Genomic DNA, 18,230 nt, shown 5'->3' on the forward strand with positions numbered 1-18,230 from the left:
CCATAACATCTTGCAAATACAATGCACTTTGCACGATAGCGAAAGAAAAGTTCACCAAAGAAATGCTCCTTTCATAAACTCCAATTGCAATGCTTCCAGTAAAACGTTCTTTTACAAAGTGGGGTAATCTGGATCCACAGTGATTTATGATTCCTCCACGTAAGCAGATGCCCAATAATTCCCCTTAAACACTCTTACGCCTGTATATTAATTAGGTTGCCCCTTTAATTAAAAAAAAAACCTAAAAACTAAAAAAATCCAATTTCTACAATCACCCCTTCCGCGATAAAAATCTAAAAATAAAATGGTCCATCCTCCAGCATCCTTACTCCGGGTATTTAATTCCTAGAAAAATCCATCGATCCATCGAACGGACCCCGGAAGTGTCAGGATTGCCTCTTTTCAAGAATAATTACTAGTATCTATACCGTTACGCTATAGGCCTTTGCCTTCGAGGTCTCCTAAGCTAGCTCCGTTCGATACTTCTTTTCACCATTACCCTCCATTTACATGAAATCTGAAAGACGTTAATCTGGTTGACAGATTACACAAGCAATATTCTGTTAACGAGGTTAAATCAATTTCCAGCCACCCTTGAGTTTTTTCTTTTACTAAAATTATTTTTGCACTGTCTACTACCTGCCTTTTTTTCAACGGCCACGAAGTCTCGTGAATTATCCCCTCCCGTCTCAGAAACGATGACAGGTCGAGAAATGAAAATGGGACACTTTTTTAAAATGACTTTTTAATGGTCCATACAGAATCGCTAACTCCTCGCTTTAATCTCACGACAAAGTGCTCTCGGATGACGTATCGGCTCGATGCAACGAGCGTCGGTCGTGCCTTCGTGAAATTCGAGGAGAAGAGGGGAAAGTGTATCGGATTGAGTCAGCCTGTGATTTTCACGCTTGATGGAAGTAACTGGATATCCGGAAAAGGGAGGCGTACGTCATGGGAACACGAGAGTACCGTAAGACAATGGAACAGGTATGTACTTTCGTCCATTAGCAAATAATACTGAATAAGGTATGATGGATCACATATAAAGGTCTACACGGAATACCTGGAATACATGGTACGTAAGCCGGAACGAGTTCTGGATTGTTGGATAATTACAGGTTTTAACAAACTAAGAAGGGATAAAACCAACGTGGACCAATTGCATTGTCTTTTTTTTTTACAATTTGTAAATAAATCAGTCAGTGAAAATTCACTTCTCTCTGACAGTCAATGGGTGCAACTGTCACGCTAGTGCAATCTTATCGAGCAGCGCGATAGGTTGCAATTAAACTTTCGAAAAATTTCAATCTTGAAAATTTTTTGCAAAAAGTATAAAATCCGCTTTGGATACTATTACCGGTCTTATTGGTTTGTCCTACCGGATACTCGCAATAATTTCATGTCAATTAGCCTGGAGAAACGTTGCTATTAAATTCTTTGATTTTATATAATAAACATAGTCGCTGTATATACTAGAAATATTAGCAAGGTATTGTTATTAAAAAAAATAGTACCTACCGACCGTAGAATCATCCATTTCGATGGCCATTGGTCTTGCGTAACAATACTAAACTTTTTTATCCAAATAATTTATACATACCTTGATATTGACTTTCTACAACTGAATTAGGAATCATTCATTCTGACACCAGCGCATTTAATATTCTACAGTTAAACGATTTTTAATGTTCCCGGATGTTTGTGCAAAAAAAGTAAAAAAAAAAAAATTTCTGCTTTGCCCAACAACTTTTCTGCCTTGATGGTCAAGGCTAATCGGTTAAGAATTCGAGTAGACCTTACTTTACGTGAGCAGGCGACTTGGTGACTATAAAGAAAAAAAAATTCAAGTAAAAGTAACCTCACGCAAGCACAATAATTTTCTCATATACATACTGTAACCATAGTTAGAGTATTACATAGTTTGCTAAATTTATAGTGTTGTATCAGCGGCGGTGTGATAATGACAAATGACTTAAGAAATCAGCCCAGTTCGAGAAATACGATAATTGCGAGTTATTCGCGGCTTAATATATCATATCGCAATCCTTAATTTGCTTAAAGCCATACCAAAGCGAGTCAAATGTACCAATTGAAATTCCACGCGAAAATATAATCGCTTCTATGAAAAATTCCATCCCCCTATAGTTTCCGTGTTCAATTCCGTGCATCGACTATCGATTGACACGGTACACGAGATAAAGGATATAAAGTTCTGGAGCGATGAATTATTAAAATTTATCATTATTATTATTATTATTAAAAAAAATTCAAACTCCCGGACGTAAAGCGATACAGATAATGCACGCGTGTGTACAGCTGTATTTCTTTTGACCGATTACCTTTCCCACGGCAGCTTATGGAAGCACAGCTCCGTTTATATTACCGTATATACAGTCGCTATTAGGTATCTAAAGTTAAGTAGGTACAAAAGATACATATATGTGGCGCTATGAGAAATCTCTGTCGTGGGCGTGTGTGATGCAATGATGCAACTTCAAGTGCACCGTCGATCGAGTTTGCAAATCGAACCTACTCAATCCCATTTCCGATCGTACAGCAGATAGAAATCCACTGATTGTAATTAAAGCCGCATTCGCATTAAAATCCCAGGGAAGAAACAGTGAATAAAGAAAAAATTTCAAATTGCAAAAATTTTAAGGATTTTACAATACAGCGTAAGAAGATTACGTTAGCTTAACAAATGAGAAAAGCCTGCATGAATTTCCATACTGATTATGTAAATTTTAACGTCAATCCCATTAAAAATCAGTCTGGGCGAATTAAGTGTAAAAAAATTTTTTTTTCACTTGTACACGTAACCCACGTGACTATAAGCCGGGTAAGTTTGAAATCAAGGGACATTCCGGATTCGTTCCCAGTAATCGAAATTCTAAAGTTTATCGAATAATTGGCCGGGATAAACGACGTATTGTTGGACAACTGTTTAATGGATCCCAGGCGTGTATTTAGTACTTAAGAACCAAGAGTTTCGAGTTCGTGAGCTCCCGCGTAAAAGTGGCGAACCACCCCAGTTCCCCACCTGGTCTAACCGGGCGCGGCCTTTCCCCTCGGTCTATAAAGTCACAAGAGCTCCAGTTCAAGCGAACATTCACTCGGCGCTCTGTTCACTCATTAATTCACCATGTGGCGGCTACTAATATTGGCAGGTGAGTGTGCTGCTACTCTTCGCTTCGATGGGACTGCTATAAGGGTGCTTTCGGGTGCGACCAATTTTTTTCGTGAATCTACCGAACAAAGAATATACAAAGAATAAATCAGAAGCATAGCTGAAACGATACTAGCGAATCTTCTGAAAGTGGAAAGTGCTAGTATATATCTTGTGACGTTGTCTGTATGAGGCACCCAGCCAATAATCGCGATCTAGAGATCCCATACACGGAAGTGGTGATAGGAAATTCTCGTGTCATCATTCAACGAGTGAAGTGATCGATTTATAGACGTAGCTGAGATCAATTTTTTTAGTGATTTTGACTAGTGTCAAAAAAATTTTTTTTTCATACATCAATTAGAATCATTAAAAATTTAACGGTCTCGAACGTAGATTTACGATTGAGAATTGTTTGAGAATTATTTATGAGAAACTTATTGAATTCGTAATGACTAGGAATAAATTTATGTATAATAACGTAAGAATATTTGTATCGAATTTTAATAATTCTCATTAAGCAGCCTTTTGTTATTACGGCTTATGTTCTCTGACTTCCGTCCCTCCCCCATCGAGGGGATTACTCGGGAATGAAATTGACCCGGCAACAACTTCCGATTAAATTAACTGTAGCTAGGCGCGCTTCTACCCGAGTACGAATGAAACTGGCGAGACGCCGCGCGTTCTGCATTTATATTAGAAAACGTACAAGACACTGACTTCCTTCTGCCGTTCGTTCCTGCATTAGCGTGTGTAGCTGCACCCACTCCGTTTCGAGGACTCTTGTCTCAGGAAACGCATAATGTACGAAACTCCATTCAACTACGTTGAAACTGAATGCCCTCGCTTGCTCTACAGTGTTTCGCCGTTAGAAGCCGGAACAGCGAGTACACGTTGCAAAGTATCCAACTTGGTCATAAAAACAATTCCTTCTGAAATCCCAACTGAGGTAGCATTAGTGGCTAAGGAATCGTGCATGTCGCAATGAGGAATTAGCTCTTGGCATTACCGCAGTAAAAAGTCCATTATTTTGAATCATAGAGTCTCCGGTCGTCTGGCATTTCGAATGAAAGTTATCTCAATTAGACCCTAGTACACTCGAGGACGCATGGGGCTGCTGTGAATTAGAGATTTGCTTTTCTAACCTCTCCGTTCGCTTCCGTAGACTTTCCAACTCGCCAGGAGGCAGCCGCCACTTTACCGGCTAATGAAAGAACACGAGTTTTCCAAGACAAATAAATAAACAGACTTGTTCAAATAATCTCAAAGCAAACACTTATACAGCCAATACTACATAGATGCTTGTAAACGCATAGGCGCCAATTTCACTCGGTATGTAACTAAAATTCTAGTTCGCTGTTTACGCGTAATTAAAAAGCAGGTTCTACGTAAATTCTTCCAACATTCCACTATGAATTAATACAACGATGCAGGGAACTGGAACGGTATGGTAGCTCATTTTAGGAATTTCCTAAAATTATAATTATACAAATACGTAAGATACATTCCGTAAATTAGTAAGTCAACATAACCTAAAAATCCTATATATTGAATCGCGGATAAAAAATTTGAAAATTTCCTTATTTTCAACTATAGTCATACGGAGCATTAAGTCTGTATAAAGGGTGTTTGAAAAATTGTCAAATTCCTAGAAAAGGCATGAGTGAATCTTGTGAAAATAATGAATCCAGAACGGCTATAAAGTCTCACACGCTCAAGTCCCCCATTGGGAAATCTTATTCCGACGTAAATAACGTAGCGGCTGTCTCGATCGCCTTTCTAACCGACGAGGATACGTGCCAGCCCTGCCCTCGTATTCGCGAATAGCAGGATTGGCGCACTCACGGCATTTCGCGAGCAGGTGTGGGTGACTCGATTCCTTCTAGTATGCACTGCCGCGAGACGGAAGTTTGCAAGGGTTTGCTAAACGCCCGAGAGCCAAGCGGAAAGTGAAAACTAGTGCACGGCTAGTCTCGGCTGTCTTGGCTATCTTAGGCTCGATAGGTCCAGATGCTGGAGGCTGCACGCAGCTGCGCTTTTACCTCTTGCATCCTACGCGATAAAATATTGCCTTTTAATCGGTAGCTCGATATCGATATCTGATTTTTAATTTAAATTCGAAGTTCAAAAAATTTTTTGTTATCTCATCAGGATTTATGTACGATCCGCGATTCGAATTGACGGGACATATATATATATATAGGGAACAATGGTACAGACACTTTATGGAAGTGGCGGCAACGCAACGCAGTGCAACTTCCATTGCGGTAACACTTGGGAGTTAATTGCATCGCAAGGGGGAAATTTCGGTGCAATGCAATGCTGCACTCTTGCCGGTGTTGCAACAGGAATTGGATGGAGTTGCGTTGCGTCTGCCAGCCATTCAATTGGTACGTAGTCATTAGGCGCTGAAATAGGATCCCGGATACGGGAAACCGGATGTACTCGTAGCTATGATTTGATTTGAGATTATTCAGAGTACGCTGATAATTCCCACCTTCGGTAGGAGCAATTAGCATTGTTTCCATGTGGGCGACTAAGCGCCTCGTATTCACCAAGTATTTCCCGTGCGTCGATATTTACGACTCCGACGTTTCCTGAATTTGGCGTAACTTCTTTCCGCCGAGAAAACAAATTCACTTTCTTCGTAACGCGTCGTTGTATCACGCTCCACTCAGCAGCATCCAATTAAATTTCCATAACGCGACGGGAGAACACTTTAACGCTTAATTTCCGGTTCTGCTTCTACGCGAACCTTCCCGGCGCTCCTTTCGTTTTGTTTCATACTTTTCTAGGCTTCAATCTTTTATCCCCGTTCATTCTCTCTCTCTCTCGCTCTCCTCACTCCATCCTGGATAAATTGAATAAATTCCCTGCTAAATAACACACTGCTGGTTTTCTGGATTCAAACGTCACCCAACCACCCACTTCATACGGTAGCTACACACGTATATGCTATAGGCTACATACTGTGACTGTTTTTTTTCAAACCGAAGCTTCCACGGCTCTCAATCCACTTGCAAGCTTGACCCTTCAACTGGAAATTTTCGACACTTTTGACGTGCCAATTAGTCTCACTTCCTGGGGAAGCTCGTTGACCATCCACAAGGGAAAACGACTGGGGATAATATTTTCATAAGTTAAACCAGACGAACTCGTTCGCTCTTTCGTATACTACGTTAATCACTAACACGTGCACCAACCGAAACAATTTGCCCTGTTCTCACGAGGGAAAGTATACCGACTACCTGAGTAATATCGACTAGCCCAACCAGCTGGTTTGACATATTTTTTACAGGCACGTGCACACAAGGCTGCCGCCTGTAGGACTGGATAATTGGCCCAGTGTCCTTTGCTAACATGCACGCCTATCCTCATGTCTAGTCTCAGTTTGGTTATAATTAGTATCCAATTTATATCAATACCCAAAACAAACTGTGCGCCCGCAGAGTGAGTTCGCGAGTTTACCTTGTTTGTTAATTAGTCGGAGTCTCACCCGGGAGGATGTTACTAAACACGAGGTATCATCAAAGTAACCTGCTGACTGCGAAGGAAAACTTGCTCAACCGTACGAATTACGTTTTTTCGTGGAGTATCTCGCAGAAAAACTGAGAACAAAGGATACGGATATTTTGACGCTTCGCTCGAATTTTCGTTGTCTAGGTAAATTACGTAATTGGTAGTAAGAAAAAAAATCCCGAGTTGACAATACAATTATTTGTATAGCTGTATCTTCTTGTACTGTTCTTTTTTTTTTGTAGTCCAGACTTTCAGTTTCTATGACGTAAAATCGCTATGTCGTTCTCGTCTCGGTTGTGGGCGACTTTCGCGAATTCTTCGCTGACCACAGTAAAAGTTGAGGGGACGTGATAATTATACGAGACAAAGGTTACGGCTGTTGCGGTTACTGGGACGGAACTCCTTTCGAGTCAATTTTATGTATATTTCCCTTGTACACGTTCGAAATGGCCGACAATGCATCCCTGTGCTGGGATGCACTTGGTTTGTTTAACTTTGTTCGAAGGGAGGGTAGCGGTTATAAAATATAATGATAATATTTCGAGCTGTGTTTGTCGCCCTGTGTTTGCGTGTTACGATCGCATTTACGAGTCTTCTGGAACACGTGATACGGTTATGCAGCGGATAAATTGCATCGATGTAATTCGGTTCGTCGTCGATGCGTGTTTTATGCACAATTACGGCCAACTGAACGTGGTTTAACCGGAGCTCGACACATTTCATTGCGTATAGCAGAATTTGCCCATTGACGGAGAATTATAAATGTACGACTCGCATATCGGATTGCAATTCAAATACGAAAACGGTCGAATCGATATATTTTATTCCGTGCTACGTAATTTTATTCTTTCTCTTTCTTCTTTTTTTTTTCAATTAACTCGCCGCTCAATGAGCTGCGATTTTCAATTAACCCGCCTAAATTTATTACTCTGTTATGCAGCCCATTAATTTCACGGTGACGAACAAACGTTTAAAGTTAACTGGCGTAACTTGTTAAAGAAACGTCGGACTTGAATGACGAATTTACTTTGCATTAAAATTAATGGCTTTAATTTACCCAGCAAATTTATTATACGATAATCTTATAAATCCTGGAGAATCCGCAATTTCACGACGTTTGAATGCTCCGAAAATAAACCTGTTATATTAAAAACGAGTTGGTCGACCCCAAGTGCCGTTTCAAACGGTATACCTACTTTGTACTATCTGTCGCAACAAATAGGGCAAGTAATTGGTTTAAAAAAAAATTAGAAATTTCAAAGAAAGACGAAGCAAGTTTTTTTACCAGTTTATTTCTCACCTATATAAAATCTTGACAACTGACTCACTTTTTCTTAATGATTATCATTTTCACTCGATTTGGCATATTTTTCAAAAAAAAATTACAAGCCTTTTATTTTGCTCGTAATTTCACACAAGCCTCTCAGTATTTTGAGATTCGATCGGCACCTTTTGCACCTTTTGTGACCCAGTCTCCTCGGGACTTCTCGATGATCCGATCGGGAAAACCTGCTCGGAAAACCTGCACTGGAAACTCAGGCTTTCTTCGCGATCTTCGCGTCAAATACCGAAGAAGGTCAGCACGGAGAACTGTGGGAAGCAAATATGTAATCCGGTCATTACTTAAGGATGCGTACTTGGGGACAAATATAGCTATACTTCCTCCAACAAAAGTAAAACTATTCAAGTATCATATTCATCCTCCAGATCGCCTTTAGGATCACGTAACAAAAAGTGACTGAAAAAAACGTCACAAGATGCCTTAACACCCGGGTACAAAATTTCCCTCGAAACAACAACCTCTCCCGAGTCCCGAATACCCTGGTTCAAGGGAAAAATAAAAAATGGGATAAAAAGAGAAAATACGTCGAAAGAGAAAATGACTAATAAGGTTCCCATGATGAGAGAAAACATTACAGCAGACGTAAGGAAATAGATTGAACCTGCGTGAAAGTCTTCCGGATCACATTACTCTTGTCTGCTATTAAATGCCAGTTTGAACAGTAAGACACCCGGTAGATCCACGTAGCTTCGTAATTGCAAGATTTTATCTCACGCCAGATTGTTTTCAGCACTGAAATCGAATTTTGCTTCTTCCAAGTGAAAAGATCAAAAAGATCTGTCAGCTGGGGTATTGCAACCCAGTCAGGCCTCCCGAGCAGTTCCGTCCCGTGAGAGAACCGGAGCTTTCATTTCCTTGACAAAATGACAGAGGACGGGTAAAACGTGCGTGGAACTAGACACGTATCGCAGACAGTGGAAAATTGAATTTCCACGAACGACGGATTTCTATAAGCAAAGCCAAGAGGTCGCTCGATACTTTCGGCAAAGTCCTGCCATATAAACCCAATGTAATCGCCATAGGCAAGGCCGGCGCGCTACTCCGATTTCGCAAGGATCGAATTAGTCGACGGACCATCCGTAGACCTAATCGTCGTTCATCGTTTCGCAGTGACTAGATTGATCACAGTGTTCGTCATGCGTGTTCTGGCCCAGCGACCAGCACGCAACGTCGAACATGAACTCGTGGGAAAAGTCTTGAACAATATATACGGGACCATGTGGAAACTTTCCCTATGCACGCAACTTTCCCAGCTGTGCGAGTCAAGCGGAAATCTGAGACGGCCATTCGAATGGCACAGTTTGCGAATAAAACGAATAAGCAAAATGGCCGACCTACACATATGCTTATCCCGTTTGGGATCTGTTGGCTATACTTTTTTAAAACCTCCGATACTTCGATAATTTTTCTCACTCTGTCCAACAGGTCTTTTGGCGGTCTCCGCGGAAAAGGAAGCCGTCCCGGTAGCTTCGGAAAAATCGGAATCGTCCGGTGCCGATGATCTCGTAATGCTGGAGATCGACATCAAGGAACCTGCTAAGAGATCGCCGATAACAGCCAGCGCCGTATACGGCGCATCCCCGAGTCAATATATCATTCGTCACGGTGACGACGCCCAAGAGGTAAGACTAACGGGGCGTTCGATATTTGATAATAACAAAAAGTTCATGGGTGTCCCGAAGGATCTATAAGACTGTGCGCCATGGAGTGACGTATCGCGTGAAAGTATATCCTGAAGTCGAATGATCTAATGGTATTCCGGTTGAACTAGTTTTCCCTATTGAATGCACGTAGGCGCGTATCCTGTCCAGCAAAAGTAATCTCATCTCTGGTAGTACGATATCATTTTGTATCCCACAGCAGCTTCCGTCAAAGCTCAGGAAGTTTACTTTTATTTATATAACTATATATTGGGCACGGATATATTAGCGAGCAAAGTCCTTTCCATCAAGCGTGACCATTGGCCGCCTATCACTGGGAGTAACTAGCCATGAAAAGATTTTTCGCACAGCCCTATATGTATATCTATACTGTGCCTATAATAGTTTCAGGATCTGCACGATCTGTCGTAACGAATCGTGTATCAGTCTTTCCATTACTTTCGATCTCCCAAGTCGTTTCCAGTTACTCTAATATTATCTGTATACACGGTGCACGGACCTAGTGATTATACGTGTCCGATACGAGAATCACGCAGATCATTTCCGTGTTTATTTAATCTGAAGTAATGATGATCACCGGATTTTTTTTTTTTGTAGCAGGGAGAAATATGCTTGGTGAAATTATAAGAATCGTAGGGCGCAGAAGAAAGTTCGGTTGAATTTAATTTTGTGACTTCGTCCAGTCTTAAAGAATACTTGGATCCTAACGTCCATCTAGCACGACGACTCGTTGACTCGTTTCTTGCATAAGCGGTCGGGTTTACGCACGTTCTAATCGCAGAGTGCGCTTAGGTCCTCTCTGTCTATCTTGGCGAACCGGTAAAACCACACCCAACCACTAAGCATAGATCGGAGACTGTTGGAGTGCCGGGGTGACTCTCCTAGCATTTATTAAAAGGCCGTTTGGGTTGCGAGCCAATGGCCTTGCCCGGCCGTCGTCACGGATGACTCATTAGAGCGGCGGGTCACAGGACTCGGGCAACTTATCGGAAATTCATTACCATTAGCTTCTTCGGATAACACTGAAACTTTCGAAAATTCTCTATTTGCTTTTGCTTCACGGCTCAGCGAACTCGAAAGTACAATAGATAATTGATTGTTGGTATGAATTTATACTGTCCATGAGTCTGGATAAGGCATCAAGTTTCTTTATGAAAATAATTCGGATTCATGATGCGAGGAGACTAGGCCATTTTGTCATTTTTTTTCTGAGTCGCTTTGGCGGAAAGAAATTTTCAAAAAAAATTGCTTCCATGGGGCTTTTGGTACTTCGAAGTCATAAGCCCGTCCTTTCACTTAGGATTGATTCCGTCAGTCGGCCTATTCGCATTGATTTACTTCACGAAACGAGTGGCTGATCGAAATGATACAGTTAATGCACGTGACTAAAATCATTTGAATTGCAGAAATTGATGAATATAGATGGATGATTTCCAGCGTATGAAAGGAGCAGTCAATTGCGCAATGTAGAAAGTAGCTATGTTTCCCGATCGGAGTTTATTAATTATTTATCAGCTGGGAGATTGAAGTTTGAAAATACTTTACTTAACGATTTAATGGTGCCGATCGTATATATTATTTTAATTTAGCCGTGTGACGTTTCTAGCACCAATATCGCACAAAACTCTATATGTCAATAATGCTGAGCGTTTAATGGCGCTCCGCCGCAATATAATGTCTCTATTGACTGAATATTTCATGACGCGTTATATGGGGTACATTGGCGAATTATCATATTTCCTACATTATGCCTCCAATCGACAAATCAATTATGCATCTGTTTAATGTTTCCCGGTCCTGTTTAATTGCTTCGTTCTTTATTACTTTAACGATCGTATAGGTTAGCATTGGGTAATAAAATAAAACCGAATAATTTTGTCATGTTCTGTTTAGTTGTCACCGGAATATTTGTCGCTCCTGCAACAATACACGCAAGCTCAACCTCAGCCGTATTCAGGACGTGCGGCAAGTCCACCTGAACGTCGACCACTTCCTGCTTATGCCAAACAACAGCAGCAACTGCAACAGGCGTATCAGAATCAACGCGTTCCTGCGGTAGTCCCACCCAGACCTCGAGCTCAACTTCACTCTCAGGCCCTGGCCCAGGCTGAAGCGGCTGCTCAACTTCAGGCTCAAGCGGACGCTCAGTCCCGTGCCGAAGCACTTCATTCGGCTAGGCTCAGGGCAAGTTCCTCCAATGCTCCCGTCTACCAAACAGCAGGGCCAGTTTACAGCGATCAAAAGCTCGGTACTTTTGAACAGGAATTGCTGCAGTTGGTAGCGGCGAATCAGGCTCAGGAATTCAAGCTCGTTCCTGCAGTGCCCAAAAGACTTCTGAAGCAGCAGGCTTATCCTCAGTACGCGCAGCAGTCTGCCAGCTATCCTTCGCAGTACGTCAAGGCTGCTCCTGAACCAGCTCAGGCGCCGGAGCAATACCATATCGAAACAACCGTACCAAGGTATCACCAAGCAGCTCCTGCTTATCAGGCTGCAGAGGAGCCTGCTCAAGTTCAATATCAGGCAGTCCAAGTTCCGGTTCAGGCGCCTGAGTATCATGCCAAACAAGTCAGGCCATTCAGACCTTCACCGCAGTACCCCGATGCAGAGGAGCAAGGGCAACTGAGGGCACTGCAACAGGCGCAGGCTCAGGCCGAGGCTCAGGCTATTGCCCAGGCTCAAGCTCAAGCCGAAGCTCATGCTCAAGCATACCAAAAAATTGCTCAAGCTTCCCACAACAAGCACCAGGAGGCAGCTTTCGAACAAATCCGCCTGGTGAATGAACGTCACAGACAACAAACTGCCTTGGAACAAATTAATCAAGGCGCTCAACTGAGCGAGGCCGGACGTTCTCATTTGGAGGAACAAGCCCCGACCAAGGACCCTGAAGTTGCGTTGAAAGCCCAATTGAAAGCACAGGCTCAGGCCGAGGTCGCCGAAGCGCGACGAGCTCAAGAGGCTGCCGAGTACAAAGCTCACGCCGATGCCATTCTCCACTTGCAAGCTCAGCAACAGGCTCACGTGAAGGCCCAGGAGGAGGCGCACAAGAATGCTCTTGCCCACGAAAGAAATCAACTTCGTGCTCAGGCTCAGGCTCAAGCCTTAGCGCAAGCTCAGGCAGAGGCATTGTACAAAGCTCATCAGCAGGCACGCGCCAAGGCCAACAACGAAGCTTTGACTGCCGCCAGAGCTCAAGCGGAAGCTAGAAAAATTGATCCCGAAAACACCCCCGTCATTCAGTACCTTCTGCCCAACAGTGCGCCACTGCCGTCCCCTAATAGTTACTTCACCAACGATCAGGTGCAAAAGTATCAAGGCGCCGGATCCTCGTACGTTCCACGTGCAGCTCCTAAATCTCCCGTCGCCGCGAGCAGCAACGAGGAACAGACTTACGCTCAGCCAGCAATCAATCAGCCACGTCAGGCACACAAACACAAAATCCCCCAGACGTCCCAATCGTCGATCTACGTAACGCAGTCCGGCCATTTGAAAAAGTCACCAGTCAAGTCATTAACCATCGAGGAGATCATCGAACAAGATCAGCTTAACAGCCCTCAAGTGGTACGTCTACCAGCATCCAAAGGACAACAACCGCTGACGCAGGAGGATCTGGCCGTCCTTATTAACGCTGGCTACTCCGTGACTCCTGTACCAGACGTCGCCAAGCCTACTCAGCAATCCTATACCGAGAACACTTCCGGTGGATATTACACGAAGAAGCAGAGAAGTCCCGTCGCTAGACCCGAGTACGAGAGCTACGAGGAGGCTGCACCGCGTCAAAGAAGACCCTTGAGGAAGCAGAGGCCTATTTTGAAGCAGGACGAAAGCACTGTCGATGCCAGTGAAAAAGTAACTTATCTAGTACCCCTAGAGCCTGCTTATGGAACCAGGCAGACACCGTTGAGACGCACCGCCGCCGCCGAGGAATAAGTATCGTCTTATCGAACCATTTCACTGGTTAGCCTGATAATCGTATTGCGTTACTTCGTTCCGGATACTACTTACGGAATGGAAACTTCGATTTACTCTACTCAATGATATTACCTACCTACTTACTGCCTATTACATAGGAAATCGCAACATCTTCAGGATGGATTGGCGACTTTTTTTTTATTAGACCTTTTTTTTATACGAATCCCTTTACATATTTTTGATCATTCATGCTGCATGGAAAATCATCGAAGGAACCGACGCCTGTGCAGATCCTACGACCGAAGGGAGTCAGCCGTTAGATTTTGCTGAATAATTCATTTTCATGGATCCTTTATACATTAAATGTTTTTTTCTTCCCCATGTTGGTTCAATCGATTTTTATACCTTGTATTTTTATTCGCTTTTTAGCATAATGACTTAAGGAAAGTATCGAATCCCAAGATGGCCGATTTTAGCATATTTAGTATCGGTGCTCGCGACGCTCACGTCGTCTCTGCGTGACGTCAATGCAATGGCGTTCGAACCGATTAATTATTAATTTATAATCGTTTGTAAATATTAGAAACTAAAGGAAATAAAATTGTTAAAAATCTTTTCAAGATTTAAGACTGCCTTTATTTACACGACCCACCATTCATAGTCAGAACGCGCTGACGTCCACACGATTGTCTGTAACCACGGCCAAAGGTTCGCCACGTTATGGAACAACGTTACAACCCAGTAGCGGGCAGAGACGCCAGAAATAAAATATCTATAATTGCCATACGGGATGAGTAACGTTCACCAAATAGCTATAGAACGGCGACTATAAAGGTGCAGAAGCATAAAAGAGTCATGATAACTGGCTGAGAAAGAGTTACGAGTCATTAAAATTATCTTGGACGAATTATCTTCGTTATATTCGTACCAACGTTGCTTCTCGGTCCATAAATAAAATAACCGAAAAGAAGAAAAAAAACACGTGGACGATATAAAGAGAGCGAGGCGAAGTACAAGCAAAGAGAGTGTCCAAGACCAAATATGAAATCGAATCTGCGATACTGCTGCAGCTGCAGTTGCATCTGCAAAGTGCTGTGTCATCGATAGAAATTCTATCAGGTCGAAGGCGGCCGCTTGGCGACACGAAGAATGAGTTGAAAATTGAATTCCAGCCGGATCCAGCGCAACGACGTAAAGTAACGTGGAGAGTATCTCGATTGCGTGGCGTTGTCAAAATTTCGTAATCGGTTTCGAGCACACCTTACGATCCCTGCGTCGGGCGAGGTTGCGTCAAATTGAGGACCCGCCCTGAAGTTCGAGACAGAGGTTCAAGACGAGCCAGTAAGTAAAGCGGCGATCTACTTAGCAAATACCTTGCGAAACAAGCCACCATAGCCGTCACGGTCGGGCATCGGCTCGTTCGACTGTTTCAGCATCAAATAAATCCTCTCCACTTTGCGAAGCGATTATAACGTAAAACTGTGCTAACGGGGAGTAGCTTTGAAAACCAGTGGGAATATAAATACGACAAGGTTACCAGTTTGTCAATTGCGAATATCGACTCTTTTATGGGTTTCGCGATCGTTCGAACGAGATTAAAAAGAATTATCCCATCTGGACAGGCACGAGATCAAGAATGCCAAGTAAATCGTGGCTGCCGTACGCCGCTCGACCTTGCACGATATTTGGATCAGGAACTTCCATTATGAAACCAGCCCATAATCTGGTAGCCGTAACGCTGTTCGTTCCAAGTAGAAGAAAAGTGACGAAGGACGATTAAAAGACCGAGACTCGACTTTATACCGTTTACTTCGTCGTTCCTTCTTCTTCTTTTTTATTTTATTTTTTTCAAGCCTTTCTCACCAACGGCTGCTGCGAAAAACATTAGAAGTGTCGAAACTTTTTTACACCGGGATTTTCTATTGCCGTCAATTAGTACCTTGGGTTGATATAAAAAACACATAGGGACAGCCGATACCTTTTCAATGGCTTTTCGAGACGAAGAGGGATCCTATCTGCAGATGCAGTCAGATGCACCTCGCCATGCCAATAATTGCACTTGCGACGAAATGAGGTATGAGCTCGATTAGGTAGACAAGTGGAACAATGCTCCTGAGAATGTAACGAAGGTTTTACATAACCAGGTCAGGTACCTTGAATTCGTTTAAACTCAAAGAAACGGACGTCCTTTCCTCCACTACACTATACGGGAAGATTAGAAATAAGATTTTTTCTGGCATCCGGATTACAGTGAATTTTTCTTTAGGTTAAATCACCGTTCGATTCTATATTACTTTAATTTTTCATCTCTCCAGAAATGATCCTTAGATATGATTCGAGACTGATATCGCTTCATTAAGTAATAATTGTTTATGCTGGTATTTCAGTGAAAATTAATTATTGGTACATAGGGGGTGCCTTATGCTTGTAATTGAAATACGCGTGCGCACAGCTGTGATTCACAGGCAGAAATAATTATCAATTTACTCGAAGGCAATTAACACCCAATTAAAATTATCCCAAAAGCTGCATTTTTTTAATCTTTCTTTTTACATATTTCCCAGGCACTAAATCCTGCTGCTAATAGACATTAATAATTATGAAACGTACACAGCAATTTCTGATCAAGCCCCAAAGCGACATTGAACAAAAGTTTTAATGGGTCGAAATGAAGGTGTTGATTAGTGGAAAATTTAATACAGACGTAACCTGGTACTATTTATTTAGCTTCGAGCTAAGGTACTGACCTAGTCTATCTAATAAGATACCTTTATCCTGTGTGTACCAAAAAAAAGTTGCAGTGTAAGAAAACTCTGTATACGACACAGATTTTCCTAGTCACGTGAATTTACGAAATCAATGACTCATAAGAACAACACAAGGATCGCAGATACGGAAATCCAATCACGTTCTGCTCAATATTATTCTTTACCAAGGATTACGTATCGGTCTTTAAGCGAAAGTTAAGTTCATACTGCAAGTTCAACTGAACAAAATTTCTATGCGGTTCACGAAATTGGCAAAAACGTGTCGAATAACGGAAGTGTCACATTATTTATTCCGGTTCTTAATGTTCCTCACCTTCCCATATCGCCGAGCATTGTCATTAAAATCAGGCATAAAGAATCACGCACGCGTCCGATATCGGCCGATCAATTATATTCGAGGTTATAACACTTCCTGGATTACTGGCACCCAGGTAAAATATATCTTTACGGTTCGATGAGATCGCGAAAAACATCCTGATGAAATTGAACAGGTTTAACGCGTGCTGGAAGTTGGGCGAAAGAAGTGGCAAGGTCTCTGTCATGTAATCCGTACTTCATTGTCAGAAGTCGTAAAGTCGTTCTGGGCTAATGCGAGTCAAATCACTGGATTAGCTAATAGAATTTGCATTTGAATGCAATATTAAAATTAGAGTACCAGTTAATCAGTGAAATGACAGAAAAGTCACCGACTCGTCACAGATTGAATATACAGAGTAAATCATAGATAAAATTTATTAGACTAATTGACACAAATTTTTCGCTCAGATTCAGACTCGATTAACCATATATCTGCGAATGCATAATTAATAGGAGTAAAGTCCCAAGTAGATCCTATTTTGCCATCGCCTGTGATATCGTTCGATCCTTAGGGCAATTATTTTTGAATCTCGACTAATGATATAGCGGAGGTCATCCGGTTTTTAATTTAAGATTTATTAACGAGCTAATAAATTATTCCCAGTCGCTGCATTGAGAAACAAAGCAACCGGATCTTTTGGATATTCGTTACAGGCACGGCCGATAAATAATTTACAAAAGGAATAAATAATATCTTCCCTCTTTCAATCTGCTGGCCTTGCGCAATATATAACGCCAAAAAAAACAACATCTACAAACCCATCCGACCGATATATCTGGGATTCCGAGTAACGCGTGATATTTCACACGACAGTGCGATACACAGTAAATGCAATTCCACGTAACGTACACGCTCCTTCTGTACTTTACGTCGTTATATAAATGTCTGGCAATGGGCGTGATCGGCTCTGAGAACATGTCCAGATATTCCAGTATGCACTACCGAGACATACTAAGTATGCAAGAAGGAGCAACGAACGAGTAAATACGAAATGCCTCGCTTAGGAATTCTCAGCTGTGCGCGTAACATTCTGCTCTCTTTTCGGGGGGACCTCTCGAAACTCAAGTAATTGCGCAATTGCAAAACTGACGTAGTCCTCTATATCGCGTTCTGAAATTATTGTAGAACCATAGATCAGACGATTCCCTGACTTTTATCTTGCTGGTATAAGTGCGGCGTGAAAAAAAAAAAGGTTAAAGAGAAAAAATGTGCACTCAGTACTAACCGTGGCGATTGATTTGACGTCAGGCGTAAAACAGCGAACCAGCGAATATCCATTGCCGTGGATGCACCACCCAACGTGCAGTGAGATATTAATGACCGTGAGCAATTGATTAATCTGAAAGCAGCACGCGGGATAGGACAAACCTGAAGATCGGATCGCGAATGTATTTTCGCAGGTTTCTCATCGGCCGATGTGCAAAGTGCATCTGGGTGGGAAATCGGGTCGATGCACTTTCGGTTGTTGCACGTTTCGGTGTTTTGGATGTATCTATCTACGGTTATG

At 42.3% G+C, this 18,230-nt stretch overlaps 1 protein-coding gene across 1 annotated transcript; it reads left to right on the forward strand.

Moving 5' to 3' along the window:
• Positions 1 to 3,047: 3,047 nt before the first annotated feature.
• LOC107263211 (mediator of RNA polymerase II transcription subunit 15) lies at positions 3,048 to 14,203 on the forward strand. The gene is made up of 3 exons (XM_015730144.2): positions 3,048 to 3,167; positions 9,453 to 9,649; positions 11,582 to 14,203. The coding sequence occupies exons 1-3, from the start codon at positions 3,143 to 3,145 to the stop codon at positions 13,613 to 13,615; spliced, it is 2,256 nt and encodes a 751-aa protein (XP_015585630.1). The 5' UTR covers positions 3,048 to 3,142; the 3' UTR covers positions 13,616 to 14,203.
• Positions 14,204 to 18,230: the final 4,027 nt, after the last annotated feature.

Source organism: Cephus cinctus, unplaced genomic scaffold, assembly GCF_000341935.2.
Source record: "Cephus cinctus unplaced genomic scaffold, Ccin1 Ccin1_scaffold0143, whole genome shotgun sequence".
In the NCBI taxonomy this organism is placed as follows: domain Eukaryota; kingdom Metazoa; phylum Arthropoda; class Insecta; order Hymenoptera; family Cephidae; genus Cephus; species Cephus cinctus.

Excerpts from the sequence above, each read along its gene's own strand:
- LOC107263211 (XM_015730144.2), top strand. The coding sequence starts at position 3,143 with ATGTGGCGGCTACTAATATTGGCAG. Across the intron at positions 3,168-9,452 it reads GCGGCTACTAATATTGGCAG|GTCTTTTGGCGGTCTCCGCG; the intron begins GTGAGTGTGCTG and ends TCTGTCCAACAG. Across the intron at positions 9,650-11,581 it reads ACGGTGACGACGCCCAAGAG|TTGTCACCGGAATATTTGTC; the intron begins GTAAGACTAACG and ends TGTTCTGTTTAG.